The 22,436-nt window shown below is 52.9% G+C and overlaps 1 protein-coding gene across 1 annotated transcript in view; it reads left to right on the top strand.

Annotated features, from left to right (window-relative positions):
* The window catches only part of LOC139409828 (methyl-CpG-binding domain protein 2-like), a 157,666-nt gene that overhangs the window by 12,991 nt on the left and 122,239 nt on the right, over window positions 1-22,436 (top strand). Inside the window, exon 2 of the mRNA XM_071155215.1 lies at window positions 13,599-13,758. Coding sequence (XP_071011316.1) covers window positions 13,599-13,758 — 160 coding nt within the window. The remainder of the gene's footprint in view (window positions 1-13,598; window positions 13,759-22,436) is intronic.

The following is a 22,436-nucleotide window of genomic DNA, read 5'->3' as shown; positions in this document are numbered from 1 at the left end:
CCTCTCTCTCTGTCTCTCTCTCTGTCTCTCTCTCTGTCTCTCTCTCTGTCTCTCTCTGTGTTTATTGTTCTGCTCCTATCTTCATGTCTTCTCCATGTTGTTTCGTACACAGTGCTGAATGAACCAGATGTCTGTGGACTGAACCAAGTACAGGCACAACATTTCTGAGATCCATGAGACCCAAGGAGCTTGTATTACGTCGGTACAACGTTACTTTTTAGGACACCTAAGGTCTTATCTGAGGAATAGGCTACTGTTGATAACTCTGAAATGGGTCTTAAAGCTTCCATGACAGGTCTAGTAGGATGATGGGTTATTTTTGGTTCTCAGCATCGCATGGAGGGATTCGTTTCCGCCTCTCATGGCATCATCTCTTTCTTAATAAGCTTCAATCGATTAAACTTGTCATTTAGATTTTTCTATAGGCTATTGCTATTGTTGGTTCTCTCAACATTAGTCCCCTGGCTAACTTGTGTTTAAAAAAATTAATTAAAAAAACGTCTTTAAACTACTTTTTTAGAGATGGAATTTCGTTATTTATTCATGGCTTTGTGGGTAGAAAGCCGTACATGTAATAATACATGTTCAAACCTATGGAATGGAGAGAGAAGGAAATTCAGCTGGACGCAAGAGAGTTAAGGAGTGTCTGTTTATAAATGTACATCTTTTTTAAATTGATAAGGTTTAGGCTGTAAGGCCCATGCATCTGATCTCCTGCTCTCACTCTAACTAGACTTTTTGCTCTGCTATGGTGGAATTCTCTGCTCTGTCTAGCCCACATTCCTCTCTTGTGTTCTGTGTGTGTATATATATATATATATATATATATATTACTTATTTACTTACTTACTTACTTACTTACTTACTTATTGAAATAGGCTTTAGCGAATTGGAATAGCTATTTACTCGTGTACTCTTTACATGGGGCGGCAGGGTAGCCTAGTGGTTAGAGGGAGGAGGCAGGTAGCCTAGTGGGTAGAGGGGGGAGGCAGGTATCCTAGTGGTTAGAGGGGGGGAGGTAGGTATCCTAGTGGTTAGAGGGGGGGAGGTAGGTATCCTAGTGGTTAGAGGGGGGGAGGTAGGTATCCTAGTGGTTAGAGGGGGGGCGGCAGGGTAGCCTAGTGGTTAGAGGGAGGAGGCAGGTAGCCTAGTGGGTAGAGGGGGGAGGCAGGTATCCTAGTGGTTAGAGGGGGGGAGGTAGGTATCCTAGTGGTTAGAGGGAGGAGGCAGGTATCCTAGTGGTTAGAGGGAGGAGGCAGGTAGCCTAGTGGTTAGAGGGAGGAGGCAGGTAGCCTAGTGGTTAGAGGGGGGAGGCAGGTAGCCTAGTGGTTAGAGGGGGGAGGCAGGTAGCCTAGTGGTTAGAGGGAGGAGGCAGGTATCCTAGTGGTTAGAGGGGGGAGGCAGGTAGCCTAGTGGTTAGAGGGGGGAGGCAGGTAGCCTAGTGGTTAGAGGGGGGAGGCAGGTAGCCTAGTGGTTAGAGGGGGGAGGCAGGTAGCCTAGTGGTTAGAGGGGGGAGGCAGGTAGCCTAGTGGTTAGAGGGGGGAGGCAGGTAGCCTATTGGTTAGAGGGGGGAGGCAGGTAGCCTAGTGGTTAGAGGGGGGAGGCAGGTAGCCTAGTGGTTAGAGGAGGGGCGGCAGGGTAGCCTAGTGGTTAGAAGGGGGAGGCAGGTAGCCTAGTGGTTAGAGGGGGAAGGCAGGTAGCCTAGTGGTTAGAGGGGGGAGGCAGGTAGCCTAGTGGTTAGAGGGGGGAGGCAGGTAGCCTAGTGGATAGAGGGGGGAGGCAGGTAGCCTAGTGGTTAGAGGGGGGCGGCAGGGTAGCCTAGTGGTTAGAGGGGGGCGGCAGGGTAGCCTAGTGGTTAGAGGGGGGCGGCAGGGTAGCCTAGTGGTTAGAGGGGGGCGGCAGGTAACCTAGTGGTTAGAGGGGGGGAGGCAGGTAGCCTAGTGGTTAGAGGGGGGAGGTAGGTAGCCTAGTGGTTAGAGGGGGAGGCAGGTATCCTAGTGGTTAGAGGGGGGAGGCAGGTAGCCTAGTGGTTAGAGGGAGGAGGCAGGTAGCCTAGTGGTTAGAGGGGGGAGGCAGGTAGCCTAGTGGTTAGAGGGGGGAGGCAGGTAGCCTATTGGTTAGAGGGGGGAGGCAGGTAGCCTAGTGGTTAGAGGGGGGAGGCAGGTAGCCTAGTGATTAGAGGAGGGGCGGCAGGGTAGCCTAGTGGTTAGAAGGGGGAGGCAGGTAGCCTAGTGGTTAGAGGGGGGAGGCAGGTAGCCTAGTGGTTAGAGGGGGGAGGCAGGTAGCCTAGTGGATAGAGGGGGGAGGCAGGTAGCCTAGTGGTTAGAGGGGGGCGGCAGGGTAGCCTAGTGGTTAGAGGGGGGCGGCAGGGTAGCCTAGTGGTTAGAGGGGGGCGGCAGGGTAGCCTAGTGGTTAGAGGGGGGCGGCAGGTAACCTAGTGGTTAGAGGGGGGGAGGCAGGTAGCCTAGTGGTTAGAGGGGGGAGGTAGGTAGCCTAGTGGTTAGAGGGGGAGGCAGGTATCCTAGTGGTTAGAGGGGGGAGGCAGGTAGCCTAGTGGTTAGAGGGAGGAGGCAGGTAGCCTAGTGGTTAGAGGGGGGAGGCAGGTAGCCTAGTGGTTAGAGGGGGGAGGCAGGTATCCTAGTGGTTAGAGGGGGGAGGCAGGTAGCCTAGTGGTTAGAGGGAGGAGGCAGGTATCCTAGTGGTTAGAGGGGGGAGGCAGGTAGCCTAGTGGTTAGAGGGGGGAGGCAGGTAGCCTAGTGGTTAGAGGGGGGAGGCAGGTAGCCTAGTGGTTAGAGGGGGGAGGCAGGTAGCCTAGTGGTTAGAGGGGGGAGGCAGGTAGCCTAGTGGTTAGAGGGGGGAGGCAGGTAGCCTATTGGTTAGAGGGGGGAGGCAGGTAGCCTAGTGGTTAGAGGGGGGAGGCAGGTAGCCTAGTGGTTAGAGGAGGGGCGGCAGGGTAGCCTAGTGGTTAGAAGGGGGAGGCAGGTAGCCTAGTGGTTAGAGGGGGAAGGCAGGTAGCCTAGTGGTTAGAGGGGGGAGGCAGGTAGCCTAGTGGTTAGAGGGGGGAGGCAGGTAGCCTAGTGGATAGAGGGGGGAGGCAGGTAGCCTAGTGGTTAGAGGGGGGCGGCAGGGTAGCCTAGTGGTTAGAGGGGGGCGGCAGGGTAGCCTAGTGGTTAGAGGGGGGCGGCAGGGTAGCCTAGTGGTTAGAGGGGGGCGGCAGGTAACCTAGTGGTTAGAGGGGGGGAGGCAGGTAGCCTAGTGGTTAGAGGGGGGAGGTAGTTAGCCTAGTGGTTAGAGGGGGAGGCAGGTATCCTAGTGGTTAGAGGGGGGAGGCAGGTATCCTAGTGGTTAGAGGGGGGAGGCAGGTAGCCTAGTGGTTAGAGGGGGGAGGCAGGTAGCCTAGTGGTTAGAGGGGGTAGGCAGGTAGCCTAGTGGTTAGAGGGGGGAGGCAGGTAGCCTAGTGGTTAGAGGGGGGAGGCAGGTAGCCTAGTGGTTAGAGGGGGGAGGCAGGTAGCCTAGTGGTTAGAGGGGGGAGGCAGGTACCCTAGTGGTTAGAGGGGGGAGGCAGGTAGCCTAGTGGTTAGAGGGGGGAGGCAGGTAGCCTAGTGGTTAGAGGGGGGAGGCAGGTAGCCTAGTGGTTAGAGGGGGGAGGCAGGTAGCCTAGTGGTTAGAGGGGGGAGGCAGGTAGCCTAGTGGTTAGAGGGGGGAGGTAGGTAGCCTAGTGGTTAGAGGGGGGCGGCAGGGTAGCCTAGTGGTTAGAAGGGGGAGGCAGGTAGCCTAGTGGTTAGAGGGGGAAAGCAGGTAGCCTAGTGGTTAGAGGGGGGAGGCAGGTAGCCTAGTGGTTAGAGGGGGGAGGCAGGTAGCCTAGTGGATAGAGGGGGGAGGCAGGTAGCCTAGTGGTTAGAGGGGGGAGGCAGGTAGCCTAGTGGTTAGAGGGGGGAGGCAGGTAGCCTAGTGGATAGAGGGGGGAGGCAGGTAGCCTAGTGGTTAGAGGGGGGAGGCAGTTAGCCTAGTGGTTAGAGAGGGGAGGCAGGTAGCCTAGTGGTTAGAGGGGGGAGGCAGGTAGCCTAGTGGTTAGAGGGGGGAGGCAGGTAGCCTAGTGGTTAGAGAGGGGGAGGCAGGTAGCCTAGTGGTTAGAGGGGGGAGGCAGGTAGCCTAGTGGTTAGAGGGAGGAGGCAGGTAGCCTAGTGGTTAGAGGGGGGAGGCAGGTAGCCTAGTGGTTAGAGGGGGGAGGCAGGTAGCCTAGTGGTTAGAGGGAGGAGGCAGGTAGCCTAGTGGTTAGAGGGGGGAGGCAGGTAGCCTAGTGATTAGAGGAGGGGAGGTAGGTGTCCTAGTGGTTAGAGGGGGGAGGCAGGTAGCCTAGTGGTTAGAGGGGGGAGGCAGGTAGCCTAGTGGGTAGAGGGGGGAGCCAGGTAGCCTAGTGGTTAGAGGGGGGAGGCAGGTAGCCTAGTGGTTAGAGGGGGGAGGCAGGTAGCCTAGTGGTTAGAGGGGGGAGGCAGGTAGCCTAGTGGTTAGAGGGGGGAGGCAGGTATCCTAGTGGTTAGAGGGGGGAGGCAGGTAGCCTAGTGGTTAGAGGGGGGAGGCAGGTAGCCTAGTGGTTAGAGGGGGGAGGCAGGTAGCCTAGTGGTTAGAGGGGGGAGGCAGGTAGCCTAGTGGTTAGAGGGGGGAGGCAGGTAGCCTAGTGGTTAGAGGAGGGGAAGCAGGTAGCCTAGTGGTTAGAGGGGGGAGGCAGGTAGCCTAGTGGTTAGAGGGGGAGGCAGGTAGCCTAGTGGTTAGAGGGGGGAGGCAGGTATCCTAGTGGTTAGAGAGGGGGAGGCAGGTAGCCTAGTGGTTAGAGAGGGGAGGCAGGTAGCCTAGTGGTTAGAGGGGGAGGCAGGTAGCCTAGTGGTTAGAGGGGGGAGGCAGGTAGCCTAGTGGTTAGAGGGGGGAGGCAGGTAGCCTAGTGGTTAGAGGGGGGAGGCAGGTAGCCTAGTGGTTAGAGGGGGAGGCATGTAGCCTAGTGGTTAGAGGGGGGGAGGCAGGTAGCCTAGTGGTTAGAGGGGGGAGGCAGGTAGCCTAGTGGTTAGAGGGGGGAGGCAGGTAGCCTAGTGGTTAGAGGGGGGAGGCAGGTAGCCTAGTGGTTAGAGGGGGGGGGGGCAGGTAGCCTAGTGGTTAGAGGGGGGAGGCAGGTAGCCTAGTGGTTAGAGGGAGGATGCAGGTAGCCTAGTGGTTAGAGGGAGGATGCAGGTAGCCTAGTGGTTAGAGGGGGGAGGCATGTAGCCTAGTGGTTAGAGGGGGGGAGGCAGGTAGCCTAGTGGTTAGAGGAGGGGAGGTAGGTATCCTAGTGGTTAGAGGGGGGGAGGCAGGTAGCCTAGTGGTTAGAGGGGGGGAGGCAGGTATCCTAGTGGTTAGAGGGGGGGAGGCAGGTAGCCTAGTGGTTAGAGGAGGGAGGCAGGTAGCCTAGTGGTTAGAGGAGGGAGGCAGGTAGCCTAGTGGGGGGGGGGGACAGCAGAGAGAGTCATCACGGCCACACAGAAGAGACAGCTCTGTGTGCCGTTGTGAAAAGCAGCTGTGTGGTGACTGAAGTGAAGGGTTAACTGTCTTAGCGAGCCCTGGCTGGGTTCAGGGTTGTTCACTCACCTCAGCGTGCTGTACTGCATGCAGCTTAGAGCCACTGTGCACCCACACGCTCTGCTCAGCGCTAAGCTACTGACCTACATGTCACTGTCTGTCTGTTCTAACTAGGTTATGTCTGTCTGTTCTAACTAGGTTATGTCTGTCTGTTCTAACTAGGTTATGTCTGTCTGTCTGTTCTAACTAGGCTTTGTCTGTGTTCTAAATGGCACCAACGAAAGTCATCAAAACCACCCAAGCCATAGACAACCACCCAAGCCAAGCCATAGACAGCCACCCAAGCCATAGACAACCACCCAAGCCAAGCCATAGACACCCACCCAAGCCATAGACAACCGCCCAAGCCAAGCCATAGACAGCCACCCAAGCCATAGACAACCACCCAAGCCATAGACAACCACCCAAGCCAAGCCATAGACAACCACCCAAGCCAAGCCATAGACAGCCACCCAAGCCATAGACAACCACCCAAGCCATAGACAACCACCCAAGCCAAGCCATAGACAACCACCCAAGCCAAGCCAGCCAAGCGAGACTCTCTCTCACTCCCTCTACCATGGTTCTCTATTCTCTCTCTCTCCCTCTACCATGGTTCTCTACTCTCTCTCACTCCCTCTACCATGGTTCTCTACTCTCTCTCTCTCCCTCTACCATGGTTCTCTACTCTCTCTCTCTCCCTCTACCATGGTTCTCTACTCTCTCTCTCCCTCTACCATGGTTCTCTACTCTCTCACCCTCTACCATGGTTCTCTACTCTCTCTCTCTCCCTCTACCATGGTTCTCTACTCTCTCCCTCTACCATGGTTCTCTACTCTCTCACCCTCGACCATGGTTCTCTACTCTCTCTCTCTCTCTACCATGGTTCTCTACTCTCTCTCCCTCTACCATGGTTCTCTATTCTCTCTCCCTCTACCATGGTTCTCTACTCTCTCTCTCTCCCTCTACCATGGTTCTCTACTCTCTCTCTCCCTCTACCATGGTTCTCTACTCTCTCTCCCTCTACCATGGTTCTCTACTCTCTCTCTCTCCCTCTACCATGGTTCTCTACTCTCTCTCCCTCTACCATGGTTCTCTACTCTCTCTCCCTCTACCATGGTTCTCTACTCTCTCTCCCTCTACCATGGTTCTCTACTCTCTCTCTCTCCCTCTACCATGGTTCTCTACTCTCTCTCACTCCCTCTACCATAGTTCTCTACTCTCTCTCCCTCCCTCTACCATGGTTCTCTACTCTCTCTCTCTCCCTCTACCATGGTTCTCTACTCTCTCTCTCTCCCTCTACCATGGTTCTCTACTCTTTCTCACTCCCTCTACCATGGTTCTCTACTCTCTCTCTCTCCCTCTACCATGGTTCTCTACTCTCTCTCACTCCCTCTACCATGGTTCTATACTCTCTCTCTCTCCCTCTACCATGGTCCTCTACTCTCTCTCCCTCTACCATGGTTCTCTACTCTCTCTCCCTCTACCATGGTTCTCTACTCTCTCTCTCTCCCTCTACCATGGTTCTCTACTCTCTCTCTCTCCCTCTACCATGGTTCTCTACTCTCTCTCTCTCCCTCTACCATGGTTCTCTACTCTCTCTCTCTCCCTCTACCATGGTTCTCTACTCTCTCTCCCTCTACCATGGTTCTCTACTCTCTCTCCCTCTACCATGGTTCTCTACTCTCTCTCTCTCCCTCTACCATGGTTCTCTACTCTCTCTCCCTCTACCATGGTTCTCTACTTTCACTCCCTCTACCATGGTTCTCTACTCTCACTCCCTCTACCATGGTTCTCTACTCTCTCTCACTCCCTCTACCATGGTTCTCTACTCTCTCTCACTCCCTCTACCATGGTTCTCTACTCTCTCTCTCTCCCTCTACCATGGTTCTCTACTCTCTCTCCCTCTACCATGGTTCTCTACTCTCTCTCTCACTCCCTCTACCATGGTTCTCTACTCTCTCTCTCCCTCGACCATGGTTCTCTACTCTCTCTCTCACTCCCTCTACCATGGTTCTCTACTCTCTCTCTCTCTACCATGGTTCTCTACTCTCTCTCTCTCTCTCTCTACCATGGTTCTCTACTCTCTCTCTCTCCCTCTACCATGGTTCTCTACTCTCTCTCTCTCCCTCTACCATGGTTCTCTACTCTCTCTCCCTCGACCATGGTTCTCTACTCTCTCTCTCACTCCCTCTACCATGGTTCTCTACTCTCTCTCTCTCCCTCTACCATGGTTCTCTACTCTCTCTCTCTCCCTCTACCATGGTTCTCTACTCTCTCTCTCTCCCTCTACCATGGTTCTCTACTCTCTCTCTCTCCCTCTACCATGGTTCTCTACTCTCTCTCTCTCCCTCTACCATGGTTCTCTACTCTCTCTCTCTCCCTCTACCATGGTTCTCTACTCTCTCTCCCTCTACCATGGTTCTCTACTCTCTCTCTCTCCCTCTACCATGGTTCTCTACTCTCTCTCTCACTCCCTCTACCATGGTTCTCTACTCTCTCTCACTCCCTCTACCATGGTTCTCTACTCTCTCTCTCTCCCTCTACCATGGTTCTCTACTCTCTCTCTCTCCCTCTACCATGGTTCTCTACTCTCTCTCCCTCTACCATGGTTCTCAACTCTCTCTCTCACTCCCTCTACCATGGTTCTCTACTCTCCCTCTCTCTACCATGGTTCTCTACTCTCTCTCCCTCTACCATGGTTCTCTACTCCTCTCTTCCCCTTATTTTCCACAACCACTTTTCTGTGTAACTTTACTGCTGCACATGCAAATTAGCATGATAGCTGAGCTAACTACGTGGAAACAGCCTACATGTTTACAACGATAGCTGACATTTTCACAAGCCAGTCTAGAAAGTTGACAGTGTTTGGTATCTTCCTTCATAAGCCTTCTTTCAATGAGTGACTTCACTATTAGTTTCTCTAGTCCTCTCTGCATGAAGAACCACTGTGGAATTCCACACCCTCAAATCCCTCTCACCAGTGATCTGTGTGGTCGAGCCAGTCAGTCAGAGTGGGCTGGATTGTGTTTGTCTCGGTTCTCTCTGAAAATACGTGTGTGTGTGTGTGTGTCTCTGGTTCGGCTTTGACTCATCGCTGAGTCATGTAGCGGCCTAGCTCCTAGTCACCTACCCACTCGCTCCTGAGACGCTTCAAGGTCACACACACGCGCGCGCGAACACACACACACACACACACACACACACACACACACACACACACACACACACACTCATCTGTGTCCTTCCGACCGCCGGTCACAGATCGATGTGCATAGCGATGAGTCACAGAGCTGGGCGCTCCCTCGTCTGCGTATGAGTTCGGCTGAGGTGGAGACCGAGCTAAACGGAGAAGTAGTGGTGGTCAGACAACCTCTCGGATTGTTTTCAACGGTCTTTCAGTTAAGTGAGGGTCTGAGTCACACAACGTCACGGTTTTATGCTTTGGACACACAGCGATGACGAACGGCTGAAAGCAGCCCTCTGTAGAATCGTCAGAATGCAAAATAGAAAATGTCAGCCGATTATTCTAGTCAGAGGCTCTTGTTTCCTGTTTCAAGATGCCTGGTTCTGAGATTACAGCGACCATCTGTGTGTTGTCTACTGTGTGAGCCAGCTGTTTAAACGGACTCTATTGTAGGCCTTGGTCTGAAGAGGAAATGCTTTTTTCTAATTGACGAACCTGCCCGGGTTAAGGATGTGATCACATCCATTCTCTCTCTCTCTCAGCACTGACTGAGTTTATCCTTAGGAAAACAACCCCAGGCATCCCATTCACCCTGGCCATCCGTCCAGTCACCCCAGACATCCCATTCACCCTGGCCACCCGTCGAGTCACCCTGGCCACCCGTCCAGTCACCCCAGACATCCCATTCACCCTGGCCACCCGTCCAGTCACCCCAGACATCCCATTCACCCTGGCCATCCGTCCAGTCACCCCAGACATCCCATTCACCCTGGCCACCCGTCCAGTCACCCTGGCCACCCGTCCAGTCACCCTGGCCACCCATCCAGTCACCCCAGACATCCCATTCACCCTGGCCACCCGTCCAGTCACCCTGGCCACCCGTCCAGTCACCCCAGACATCCCATTCACCCTGGCCATCCGTCCAGTCACCCCAGACATCCCATTCACCCTGGCCATCCGTCCAGTCACCCCAGACATCCCATTCACCCTGGCCATCCGTCCAGTCACCCCAGACACCCGTCCAGTCACCCTGGCCACCCGTCCAGTCACCCTGACCACCCGTCCAGTCACCCTGACCACCCGTCCAGTCACCTTGGTCACCCGTCCAGTCACCCTGGCCACCCGGCCATCCGTCCAGTCACCCTGGCCACCCGTCCAGTCACCCTGGCCACCCGTCCAGTCACCCCGGCCACCCGTCCAGTCACCCCGGCCAACCCGTTCAGTCACCCCGGCCACCCGTCCAGTCACCCTGGCCATCCGTCCAGTCACGTCCAGTCACCCTGTCCATCCGTCCAGTCACCCTGGCCATCCGTCCAGTCACCCTGGCCATCCGTCCAGTCACCCTGGCCATCCGTCCAGTCACGTCCAGTCACCTTGGCCACCCGTCCAGTCACCTTGGCCACCCGTCCAGTCACCTTGGCCACCCGTCCAGTCACCCTGGCCACCCGTCCAGTCACCTTGGCCACCCGTCCAGTCACCCTGGCCATCCGTCCAGTCACCCTGGCCACCCGTCCAGTCACCCTGGCCACCCGTCCAGTCACCCTGGCCTCCTGTCCAGTCACCCTGGCCACCCGTCCAGTCACCCTGGCCACCCGTCCAGTCACCCTGGCCACCCGTCCAGTCACCCTGGCCACCCGTCCAGTCACCCTGGCCACCCTGGCCACTAGTCCAGTCACCCTGGCCACCCGTCCAGTCACCCCGGCCACCCGTCCAGTCACCCTGGCCACCCGTCCAGTCACCCCGGCCGCCCGTCCAGTCACCCCGGCCACCCGTCCAGTCACCCCGGCCACCCGTCCAGTCACCCCGGCCACCCATCCAGTCACCCTGGCCACCCGTCCAGTCACCCTGGCCACCCGTCCAGTCACCCTGGCCACCCGTCCAGTCACCCTGGCCACCCTGGCCACTAGTCCAGTCACCCTGGCCACCCGTCCAGTCACCCTGGCCACCCGTCCAGTCACCCTGGCCACCCGTCCAGTCACCCTGGCCACCCGTCCAGTCACCCTGGCCACCCGTCCAGTAACCCCGGCCACCCGTTCAGTCACCCCGGCCACCCGTCCAGTCACCCCGGCCACCCGTCCAGTCACCCCGGCCATCCGTCCAGTCACCCCGGCCACCCGTCCAGTCACCCCGGCCACCCGTCCAGTCACCCCGGCCACCCGTCCAGTCACCCCGGCCACCCGTCCAGTCACCCCGGCCACCCGTCCAGTCACCCCGGCCACCCGTCCAGTCACCCTGGCCACCCGGCCACCCGTCCAGTCACCCTGGCCACCCGTCCAGTCACCCTGGCCACCCGTCCAGTCACCCTGGCCATCCGTCCAGGCCCTACCACTCCACTACCCCATTTCACTCAGACTCAGCTCTCCAGGCATTTTGTAGGGTAATAAAGACGCTCTCCATTTTGTTCTCCACTAACATTTTGTTCTTCAATAAGAAAGGCTTGTTTTCTGTTTTGCTATGGCATGCCCTAATGAACACGACCCAGGAGAAGGAGATGAAGAACTGTCTGCTTGATGGGTTTGGCCAGGGATATGTTTTCTGTTTTGCTATGGCATGCCCTAATGAACACGACCCAGGAGAAGGAGATGAAGAACTGTCTGCTTGATGGGTTTGGCCAGGGATATGCTTTCTGTTTTGCTATGGCATGCCCTAATAAACACGACCCAGGAGAAGGAGATGGGAGTAACTGTCTGCTTGATGGGTTTGGCCAGGGATATGTTTTCTGGGTTGTGATGCCATTGATCCTCTGCCACATAAGATGGTCCTCCCTGCTGCCTTTAAATGTTTCCTCCAGCCTGAGAACTAGTCAAGTGTTTCTTGGGAGAATTGAATTTAGCCTAAGTACATGTGGCAACTGGCAAGTGTTACTTATGTTGACAACCCCACTACCATGACATAATGAGACTGGCAGCTCTGCTATTAATACAGCCCCACGACCCTGACATAATGAGACTGGCAGCTCTGCTATTAATACAGCTCCACTACCCTGACATAATGAGACTGGCAGCTCTGCTATTAATACAGCCCCGCTACCCTGACATAATGAGACTGGCAGCTCTGCTATTAATACAGCCCCACGACCCTGACATAATGAGACTGGCAGCTCTGCTATTAATACAGCTCCACTACCATGACATAATGAGACTGGCAGCTCTGCTATCAATACAGCCCCACTACCATTACATAATGAGACTGGCAGCTCTGCTATTAATACAGCCCCGTTACCATGACATAATGAGACTGGCAGCTCTGCTATTAATACAGCCCCGTTACCATGACACAATGAGACTGGCAGCTCTGCTATTAATACAGCCCCACTACCCTGACATAATGAGACTGGCAGCTCTGCTATTAATACAGCCCCACTACCATTACACATTAAGACTGGCAGCTCTGCTATTAATACAGCTCCACTACCATTACACATTAAGACTGGCAGCTCTGCTATTAATACAGCTCCACTACCATTACACATTAAGACTGGCAGCTCTGCTTTTAATACAGCCCCACTACCCTGACATAATGAGACTGGCAGCTCTGCTATTAATACAGCTCCACTACCATTACACATTAAGACTGGCAGCTCTGCTATTAATACAGCCCCACTACCATGACATAATGAGACTGGCAGCTCTGCTATTAATACAGCCCCACTACCATGGCATAATGAGACTGGCAGCTCTGCTATTAATACAGCCCCACTACCATGACATAATGAGACTGGCAGCTCTGCTATTAATACAGCCCCGTTACCATGACATAATGAGACTGGCAGCTCTGCTATTAATACAGCCCCGTTACCATGACACAATGAGACTGGCAGCTCTGCTATTAATACAGCCCCGTTACCATGACACAATGAGACTGGCAGCTCTGCTATTAATACAGCCCCGTTACCATGACATAATGAGACTGTCAGCTCTGCTATTAATACAGCTCCACTACCATGACATAATGAGACTGGCAGCTCTGCTATTAATACAGCCCCGCTACCCTGACATAATGAGACTGGCAGCTCTGCTATTAATACAGCCCCGTTACCATGACACAATGAGACTGGCAGCTCTGCTATTAATACAGCCCCACTACCCTGACATGATGAGACTGGCAGCTCTGCTATTAATACAGCCCCACTACCATGACATAATGAGACTGGCAGCTCTGCTATTAATACAGCCCCGTTACCATGACACAATGAGACTGGCAGCTCTGCTATTAATACAGCCCCACTACCATGACATAATGAGACTGGCAGCTCTGCTATTAATACAGCCCCGTTACCATGACATAATGAGACTGGCAGCTCTGCTATTAATACAGCCCCGTTACCATGACATAATGAGACTGGCAGCTCTGCTATTAATACAGCCCCGTTACCATGACATAATGAGACTGGCAGCTCTGCTATTAATACATCCCCGTTACCATGACATAATGAGACTGGCAGCTCTGCTATTAATACAGCCCCGTTACCATGACACAATGAGACTGGCAGCTCTGCTATTAATACAGCCCCACTACCCTGACATGATGAGACTGGCAGCTCTGCTATTAATACAGCCCCGTTACCATGACATAATGAGACTGGCAGCTCTGCTATTAATACAGCCCCGTTACCATGACATAATGAGACTGGCAGCTCTGCTATTAATACACTTTGCTGGCTTTAGTAACATTTTGAAATACATGAGCTACCCTGGTCTCTGTAGAACGTTCCTCTCTTGAACGATTGATGCTTTTGAACCTCAACATTAGGTACAGTACACCTGTCAGAACTGTTTGTTATCTAACACTGTTGTTGTTGTTGTCTTTCCTCTTCACCCCTCAGTCCCAAAGGGAAGAAGTTCCGGAGCAAACCCCAGCTGTCCCGTTACCTAGGCAACACGGTGGACCTGGGATGTTTTGACTTCCGAACGGGCAAGATGATGCCCGGCAAGATGCAGAAGAACAAACAGAGGCTACGGAATGAGAACCTCACCATCAACAAGGTACAGGTTAGCTTAGGCTACATGTCAGGGTTCTTCAGATGCCGTTCACTCCGTTCTTCCCAATGGCCTCCTAATTTATTTACTTTTAGTGGACATTTGAGCAGGGAGTCCTATTGAGACTGTGGTTTAGTGTGGTGTCTACTAGTTGTACTGTGGTTTAGTGTGGTGTCTACTAGCTGTACTGTGGTTTAGTGTGGTGTCTACTAGTTGTACTGTGGTTTAGTGTGGTGTCTACTAGCTGTACTGTGGTTTAGTGTGGTGTCTACTAGTTGTACTGTGGTTTAGTGTGGTGTCTACTAGCTGTACTGGGGTTTAGTGTGGTGTCTACTGGCTGTACTGGGGTTTAGTGTGGTGTCTACTAGCTGTACTGGGGTTTAGTGTGGTGTCTACTAGCTGACTGTCCTCTCCTCTCACCTGCCCTGTCTACTAGCTGGCTGTACTGTGGTTTAGTGTGGTGTCTACTAGCTGTACTGGGGTTTAGTGTGGTGTCTACTGGTTGTACTGTGGTTTAGTGTGGTGTCTACTAGTTGTACTGTGGTTTAGTGTGGTGTCTACTGGCTGTACTGGGGTTTAGTGTGGTGTCTACTAGCTGTACTGGGGTTTAGTGTGGTGTCTACTAGTTGTACTGTGGTTTAGTGTGGTGTCTACTGGCTGTACTGGGGTTTAGTGTGGTGTCTACTAGCTGTACTGGGGTTTAGTGTGGTGTCTACTAGTTGTACTGTGGTTTAGTGTGGTGTCTACTAGCTGTACTGGGGTTTAGTGTGGTGTCTACTAGTTGTACTGTGGTTTAGTGTGGTGTCTACTAGCTGTACTGTGGTTTAGTGTGGTGTCTACTAGCTGTACTGTGGTTTAGTGTGGTGTCTACTAGCTGAACTGGGGTTTAGTGTGGTGTCTACTAGCTGTACTGGGGTTTAGTGTGGTGTCTACTAGTTGTACTGTGGTTTAGTGTGGTGTCTACTAGCTGTACTGGGGTTTAGTGTGGTGTCTACTGGCTGTACTGGGGTTTAGTGTGGTGTCTACTAGCTGTACTGGGGTTTAGTGTGGTGTCTACTAGCTGACTGTCCTCTCCTCTCACCTGCCCTGTCTACTAGCTGGCTTTACTGTGGTTTAGTGTGGTGTCTACTAGCTGTACTGGGGTTTAGTGTGGTGTCTACTGGCTGTACTGTGGTTTAGTGTGGTGTCTACTAGTTGTACTGTGGTTTAGTGTGGTGTCTACTGGCTGTACTGGGGTTTAGTGTGGTGTCTACTAGCTGTACTGGGGTTTAGTGTGGTGTCTACTAGTTGTACTGTGGTTTAGTGTGGTGTCTACTGGCTGTACTGGGGTTTAGTGTGGTGTCTACTAGCTGTACTGGGGTTTAGTGTGGTGTCTACTAGTTGTACCGTGGTTTAGTGTGGTGTCTACTAGCTGTACTGGGGTTTAGTGTGGTGTCTACTAGTTGTACTGTGGTTTAGTGTGGTGTCTACTAGCTGTACTGTGGTTTAGTGTGGTGTCTACTAGTTGTACTGTGGTTTAGTGTGGTGTCTACTAGCTGTACTGTGGTTTAGTGTGGTGTCTACTAGCTGTACTGTGGTTTAGTGTGGTGTCTACTAGCTGAACTGGGGTTTAGTGTGGTGTCTACTAGCTGTACTGGGGTTTAGTGTGGTGTCTACTAGCTGTACTGGGGTTTAGTGTGGTGTCTACTAGCTGTACTGGGGTTTAGTGTGGTGTCTACTAGCTGTACTGGGGTTTAGTGTGGTGTCTACTAGCTGGCTGTACTGTGGTTTAGTGTGGTGTTTACTAGCTGTACTGTGGTTTAGTGTGTTGTCTACTAGCTGTACTGGGGTTTAGTGTGGTGTCTACTGGCTGTACTGTGGTTTAGTGTGGTGTTTACTAGCTGTACTGTCCCAACACACTGGAGGTCCCCAGAATCTCTAGGTGTTGGAACCTCCGGTCTAGACTGTACTGGAGGCCAACAAGACATGGATCCATGACCTCATTACAGCACAAAACAGAAAATAAGTGATTAATAGCTGTTAGTTGTAGTTTTTCCAACACACGTGATGTAACATTGCAGATCTGCTCCCCAGTCTTCTCCACCTGGCCTCTCCCTCTCCTCTTCCCCCTCTTCCTCCTCAACCTTCTCCTCTTCTACCTCCTCTACCTCTTCCTCCCCTACCTCCTCTTCTAACTTGTCCTCTATCTCTTCCTCTTCATCTTCCTCCTCTACCTCCTCCACTTCCTCCTCCTCTAAACTACCTCCACTTCATCATCTCCTCTACCTCCTCCTCCTCCGCTTCCTCCTTCTTCTTCCTCCTCACCTTCTTCCTCCTCCTCTACCTCTCATCCTCCCTCGTCCTCTTCCTCCTCCTCTACCTCTCCTCCTCTTCCTCCTTCTCCTCCTCCTCCGCCTCCTCTTCCTCCTTCTCCTCTTCTTCGATGTTGAATGGTCCTAGACCCATTGGGTCATCGAGGTCCTGGCGGAGTTGGCTAAGAAATAAACACGTAATTCTGTAGATTACTACAGACTAAATATGCACAAATAATTTTTGGCCTCAGCCCTAATTAAAGGACATTCCAGCTGTGTGGTGTATTATACAGCCAGGGCTTCAGTCTGTCAATATGAAGCCACTTTGGGTCCCTATAGATTACTGGTGATGCACACTTGGCCTTATTCTTCCGTCCTCTCTGTTCCTCTCTGCTCTCCTCTCTGTTCCTCTCTGCTCTCCTCTCTGTTCCTCTCTGCTCTCCTCTGTGTTCCTCTCTGTTCCTCTCTGCTCTCCTCTCTGCTCTCCTCTCTGTTCCTCTCTGCTCTCCTCTCTGTTCCTCTCTGCTCTCCTCTCTGTTCCTCTCTGCTCTCCTTTCTGTTCCTCTTTGCTCTCCTCTCTGTTCCTCTCTGTTCCTCTCTGCTCTCCTCTCTGCTCTCCTCTCTGTTCCTCTCTGCTCCTCTCTGTTCCTCTCCTCTCTGCTCTCCTCTCTGCTCCTCTCTGTTCCTCTCCTCTCTGCTCTCCTCTCTGCTCCTCTCTGTTCCTCTCCTCTCTGCTCTCCTCTCTGCTCCTCTCTGTTCCTCTCCTCTCTGCTCTCCTCTCCGCTCTGCTCTCTGCTCTCCTCTCTGTTCCTCTCTGCTCTCCTCTCTGTTCCTCTCTGCTCTCCTCTCTGTTCCTCTCTGCTCTCCTCTCTGTTCCTCGTCTCTCTGCTCTCCTCTCTGCTCTCCTCTCTGCTCTCCTCTCTGTTCCTCTCTGCTCTCCTCTCTGTTCCTCTCTGCTCTCCTCTCTGCTCTCCTCTCTGTTCCTCTCTGCTCTCCTCTCTGCTCTCCTCTGCTCTCCTCTCTGCTCCTCTCTGTTCCTCTCCTCTCTGCTTTCCTCTCTGCTCCTCTCTGTTCCTCTCCTCTCTGCTCTCCTCTCCGCTCTGCTCTCTGCTCTCCTCTCTGTTCCTCTCTGCTATCCTCTCTGTTCCTCTCCTCTGTTCCTCTCTGCTCTCCTCTCTGCTCTCCTCTCTGTTCCTCTCTGCTCTCCTCTCTGTTCCTCTCTGCTCTCCTCTCTGCTCTCCTCTCTGCTCTCCTCTCTGCTCCTCTCTGCTCTCCTCTCTGCTCTCCTCTCTGCTCTCCTCTCTGTTCCTCTCTGCTCCTCTCTGTTCCTCTCCTCTCTGCTCTCCTCTCTGCTCCTCTCTGTTCCTCTCCTCTCTGCTCTCCTCTCTGCTCCTCTCTGTTCCTCTCTGCTCTCCTCTCCGCTCTGCTCTCTGCTCTCCTCTCTGTTCCTCTCTGCTCTCCGCTCTGCTCTCTGCTCTCCTCTCTGTTCCTCTCTGCTCTCCTCTCCGCTCTGTTCTCTGCTCTCTGCTCTCCTCTCCTCTCCGCTCTCCTCTCCTCTCCGCTCTCCTCTCTGTTCCTCTCTGCTCTCCTCTCTGTTCCTCTCTGCTCTCCTCTCTGTTCCTTGCCTCTCTGTTCCTCTCTGCTCTCCTCTCTGCTCTCCTCTCTGCTCTCCTCTCTGTTCCTCTCTGCTTTCCTCTCTGCTCTCCTCTCTGCTCTCCTCTCTGCTCTCCTCTCTGTTCCTCTCTGCTCTCCTCTCTGTTCCTCTCCTCTCTGCTCTCCTCTCTCCTCTCCTCTCTGCTCCTCTCTGTTCCTCTCCTCTCCTCTCCTCTCTGCTCTCCTCTCCTCTCTATGCCTCTCTGCTCTCCTCTCTGTTCCTCTCTGCTCTCCTCTCTGCTCTCCTCTCTGCTCCTCTCTGCTCCTCTCTGCTCCTCTCTGTTCCTCTCCTCTCTGCTCTCCTCTCCGCTCTGCTCTCCTCTCTGCTCCTCTCTGCTCCTCTCTGCTCCTCTCCTCTCTGTTCCTCTCCTCTCTGTTCCTCTCTGTTCCTCTCCTCTCTGTTCCTCTCTGCTCTCCTCTATGTTCCTCTCTGCTCTCCTCTCTGCTCTTCTCTCTGCTCTTCTCTCTGCTCTTCTCTCTGCTCTCCTCTCTGTTCCTCTCCTCTCTGTTCCTCTCTGCTCTTCTCTCTGCTCTCCTCTGTTCCTCTCTGCTCTCCTCTCTGCTCTCCTCTCTGCGCTCCTCTCTGTTCCTCTCTGCTCTCCTCTCTGCTCTCCTCGCTGCTCCTCTCTGCTCTCCTCTCTGCTCTCCTCTCTGCTCCTCTCTGCTCTCCTCTCTTCTCCTCTCTGCTCTCCTCTCTTGTGCTCTCCTCTCTGTTCCTCTCTGCTCTCCTCTCTTCTCCTCTCTGCTCTCCTCTCTGTTCCTCTCTGCTCTCCTCTCTGTTCCTCTCTGCTCTCCTCTCCTCTCTTCTCTGCTCCTCTCTGTTCCTCTCCTCTCCTCTCTGCTCTCCTCTCCTCTCTGTGCCTCTCTGCTCTCCTCTCTGTTCCTCTCTGCTCTCCTCTCTTCTCCTCTCTGCTCTCCTCTCTGTTCCTCTCTGCTCCTCTCTGTTCCTCTCCTCTCTCATTTTCTCCTTCCATCTCCCCTCCTTGCTCTCTCCTCTCCTCTGTTCCATTCTGTCCCTCATGCATCCCTACCCCTCTCCCAGCATTCTGCCTCTTCTCTGTCTAGTATCTGCTCTGCTCTCCTCTCTGTTCCTCTCCTCTCTCCTCTCCTCTCTGCTCTCCTCTCTGCTCTCCTCTCTGTTCCTCTCTGCTCTCCTCTCTGTTCCTCTCTGCTCTCCTCTCTGCTCCTCTCTGCTCTCCTCTCTGCTCTCCTCTCTGCTCTCCTCTCTGTTCCTCTTTGCTCCTCTCTGTTCCTCTCCTCTCTGCTCTCCTCTCTGCTCCTCTCTGTTCCTCTCCTCTCTGCTCTCCTCTCTGCTCCTCTCTGTTCCTCTCCTCTCTGCTCTCCTCTCCGCTCTGCTCTCTGCTCTCCTCTCTGTTCCTCTCTGCTCTCCTCTCCGCTCTGTTCTCTGCTCTCTGCTCTCCTCTCCTCTCCGCTCTGCTCTCTGCTCTCCTCTCTGTTCCTCTCTGCTCTCCTCTCTGTTCCTTGTCTCTCTGTACCTCTCTGCTCTCCTCTCTGCTCTCCTCTCTGTTCCTCTCTGCTCTCCTCTCTGTTCCTCTCTGCTCTCCTCACTGCTCTCCTCTCTGTTCCTCTCTGCTCTCCTCTCTGCTCTCCTCTCTGCTCTCCTCTCTGTTCCTCTCTGCTCTCCTCTCTGTTCCTCTCCTCTCTGCTCTCCTCTCTCCTCTCCTCTCTGCTCCTCTCTGTTCCTCTCCTCTCCTCTCTGCTCTCCTCTCCTCTCTGTGCCTCTCTGCTCTCCTCTCTGTTCCTCTCTGTTCCTCTCTGCTCTCCTCTCTGCTCTCCTCTGCTCTCCTCTCTGCTCCTCTCTGCTCCTCTCTGTTCCTCTCCTCTCTGCTCTCCTCTCTGCTCTCCTCTCTGTTCCTCTCCTCTCTGCTCTCCTCTCCGCTCTGCTCTCCTCTCTGCTCCTCTCTGCTCCTCTGCTCCTCTCCTCTCTGTTCCTCTCCTCTCTGTTCCTCTCTGTTCCTCTCCTCTCTGTTCCTCTCTGCTCTCCTCTATGTTCCTCTCTGCTCTTCTCTCTGCTCTTCTCTCTGCTCTTCTCTCTGCTCTCCTCTCTGTTCCTCTCCTCTCTGTTCCTCTCTGCTCTTCTCTCTGCTCTCCTCTGTTCTCCTCTCTGCTCTCCTCTCTGCGCTCCTCTCTGTTCCTCTCTGCTCTCCTCTCTGCTCTCCTCTCTGCTCTCCTCGCTGCTCCTCTCTGCTCTCCTCTCTGCTCTCCTCTCTGCTCCTCTCTGCTCTCCTCTCTTCTCCTCTCTGCTCTCCTCTCTTCTGCTCTCCTGTCTGTTCCTCTCTGCTCTCCTCTCTTCTCCTCTCTGCTCTCCTCTCTTCTCCTCTCTGCTCTCCTCTCTGTTCCTCTCTCCTCTCCTCTCCTCTCTGCTCTCCTCTCTGTTCCTCTCTCCTCTCCTCTCTGTTCTCCTCTCTGTTCCTCTCTCCTCTCCTCTCTGTTCTCCTCTCTGTTCCTCTCTGCTCTCCTCTCTGTTCCTCTCCTCTCTGCTCTCCTCTCTGTTCCTCTCTGCTCTCCTCTCTGCTCTCCTCTCTGTTCCTCTCCTCTCTGCTCTCCTCTCTGCTCTCCTCTCTGCTCTCCTCTCTGCTCCTCTCTGCTCTCCTCTCTGTTCCTCTCTGCTCTCCTCTCTGCTCTCCTCTCTGTTCCTCTCTGTTCCTCTCTGTTCCTCTCTGCTCCTCTCTGCTCTCCTCTCTGTTCCTCTCTGCTCCTCTCTGTTCCTCTCCTCTCTCCTTTTCTCCTTCCATCTCCCCTCCTTGCTCTCTCCTCTCCTCTGTTCCATTCTGTCCCTCATGCATCCCTACCCCTCTCCCAGCATTCTGCCTCTTCTCTGTCTAGTAAAGTAAACCATGCACTTGTTATTAAAAACGATAGCTTAAGTTTTTTAAAGAGTTCGCTAACTAAAAAAAGTTTCATTTGAATTCAGGCTGATTTGACGTTAGCTAGCTACGTTAGCTGACACTCTCGTCCCTGTTCCCTTTTTCTCTTTTGCTACAGTGGCTGGAAATATTTCAATAAACTCATCTGGAGAAAAAATAAAAATTAATGTAAATCGAACATGTATCTGACTTGCTTCCACTTGACACAGTTCCAAACTAACTAGCTAGCTAACTAGCCTAACTAGCTAGCTAACTAGCCTAACTGGGGCGGCAGGGTAGCCTAGTGGTTAGAGCGTTGGACTAGTAACCGGAAGGTTGCGAGTTCAAACCCCCGAGCTGACAAGGTACAAATCTGTCGTTCTGCCCCTGAACAGGCAGTTAACCCACTGTTCCCAGGCCGTCATTGAAAATAAGAATTTGTTCTTAACTGACTTGCCTGGCTAAATAAAGGTAAAATAAAAAAAGAAAAAAATAAAACTACCTAGCTAACTAGCCTAACTAGCTAGCTAACTAGCCTAACTACCTAGCTAACTAGCCTAACTACCTAGCTAACTAGCCTAGCTAACTAGCCTAACTACCTAGCTAACTAGCCTAACTACCTAGCTAACTAGCCTAACTAGCTAGCTAACTAGCCTAACTAGCTAGCTAACTAGCCTAACTACCTAGCTAACTAGCCTAACTAGCTAGCTAACTAGCCTAACTACCTAGCTAACTAGCCTAACTACCTAGCTAAGTAGCCTAACGACCTAGCTAACTAGCCTAACTAGCCTAACTAGCTAGCTAACTAGCCTAACTACCTAGCTAACTAGCCTAACTAGCTAGCTAACTAGCCTAACTAGCTAGCTAACTAGCCTAAATATCCTATCAGAATTGTGTTTCTTGACCTGCAGGCTGCCTGCCTCGGCTCACAGAGATAAATAACCCATCAGAACTGCGTTGTACCAATACAGATTATATATTTACCAAGAAAAGCGAATGTGCTTTGTTGAACTTTATTGAAACTATGTTTGGTAGAAATCGGATGTTTATTTTGGTGTGGCGGCAATGACTCTGCCGTGGTGCAGCGAAATAACCAGCCCTACAGTACATCTTACTGTAGAAATGACCAGGCCTACTGTACATCACTGTAGAAATGACCAGGCCTACTGTACATCTTACTGTAGAAATGACCAGGCCTACTGTACATCACTGTAGAAATGACCAGGCCTACTGTACATCTTACTGTAGAAATGACCAGGCCTACTGTACATCACTGTAGAAATGACCAGGCCTACTGTACATCTTACTGTAGAAATGACCAGGCCTACTGTACATCTTACTGTAGAAATGACCAGGCCTACTGTACATCTTACTGTAGAAATGACCAGGCCTACTGTACATCTTACTGTAGAAATGACCCGGCCTACTGTACATCTTACTGTAGAAATGACCCGGCCTACTGTACATCTTACTGTAGAAATGACCCGGCCTACTGTACATCTTACTGTAGAAATGACCAGGCCTACTGTACATCTTACTGTAGAAATGACCAGGCCTACTGTACATCTTACTGTAGAAATGACCAGGCCTACTGTACATCTTACTGTAGAAATGACCAGGCCTACTGTACATCTTACTGTAGAAATGACCAGGCCTACTGTACATCTTACTGTAGAAATGACCAGGCCTACTGTACATCTTACTGTAGAAATGACCAGGCCTACTGTACATCGTACTGTAGAAATGACCAGGCCTACTGTACATCGTACTGTAGAAATGACCCGGCCTACTGTACATCTTACTGTAGAAATGACCAGGCCTACTGTACATCTTACTGTAGAAATGACCAGGCCTACTGTACATCTTACTGTAG

This window comes from Oncorhynchus clarkii, chromosome 5 (genome assembly GCF_045791955.1).
Source record: "Oncorhynchus clarkii lewisi isolate Uvic-CL-2024 chromosome 5, UVic_Ocla_1.0, whole genome shotgun sequence".
Lineage (NCBI taxonomy): Eukaryota > Metazoa > Chordata > Actinopteri > Salmoniformes > Salmonidae > Oncorhynchus > Oncorhynchus clarkii.
This window is presented reverse-complemented; position numbering and strand designations above follow the sequence as displayed.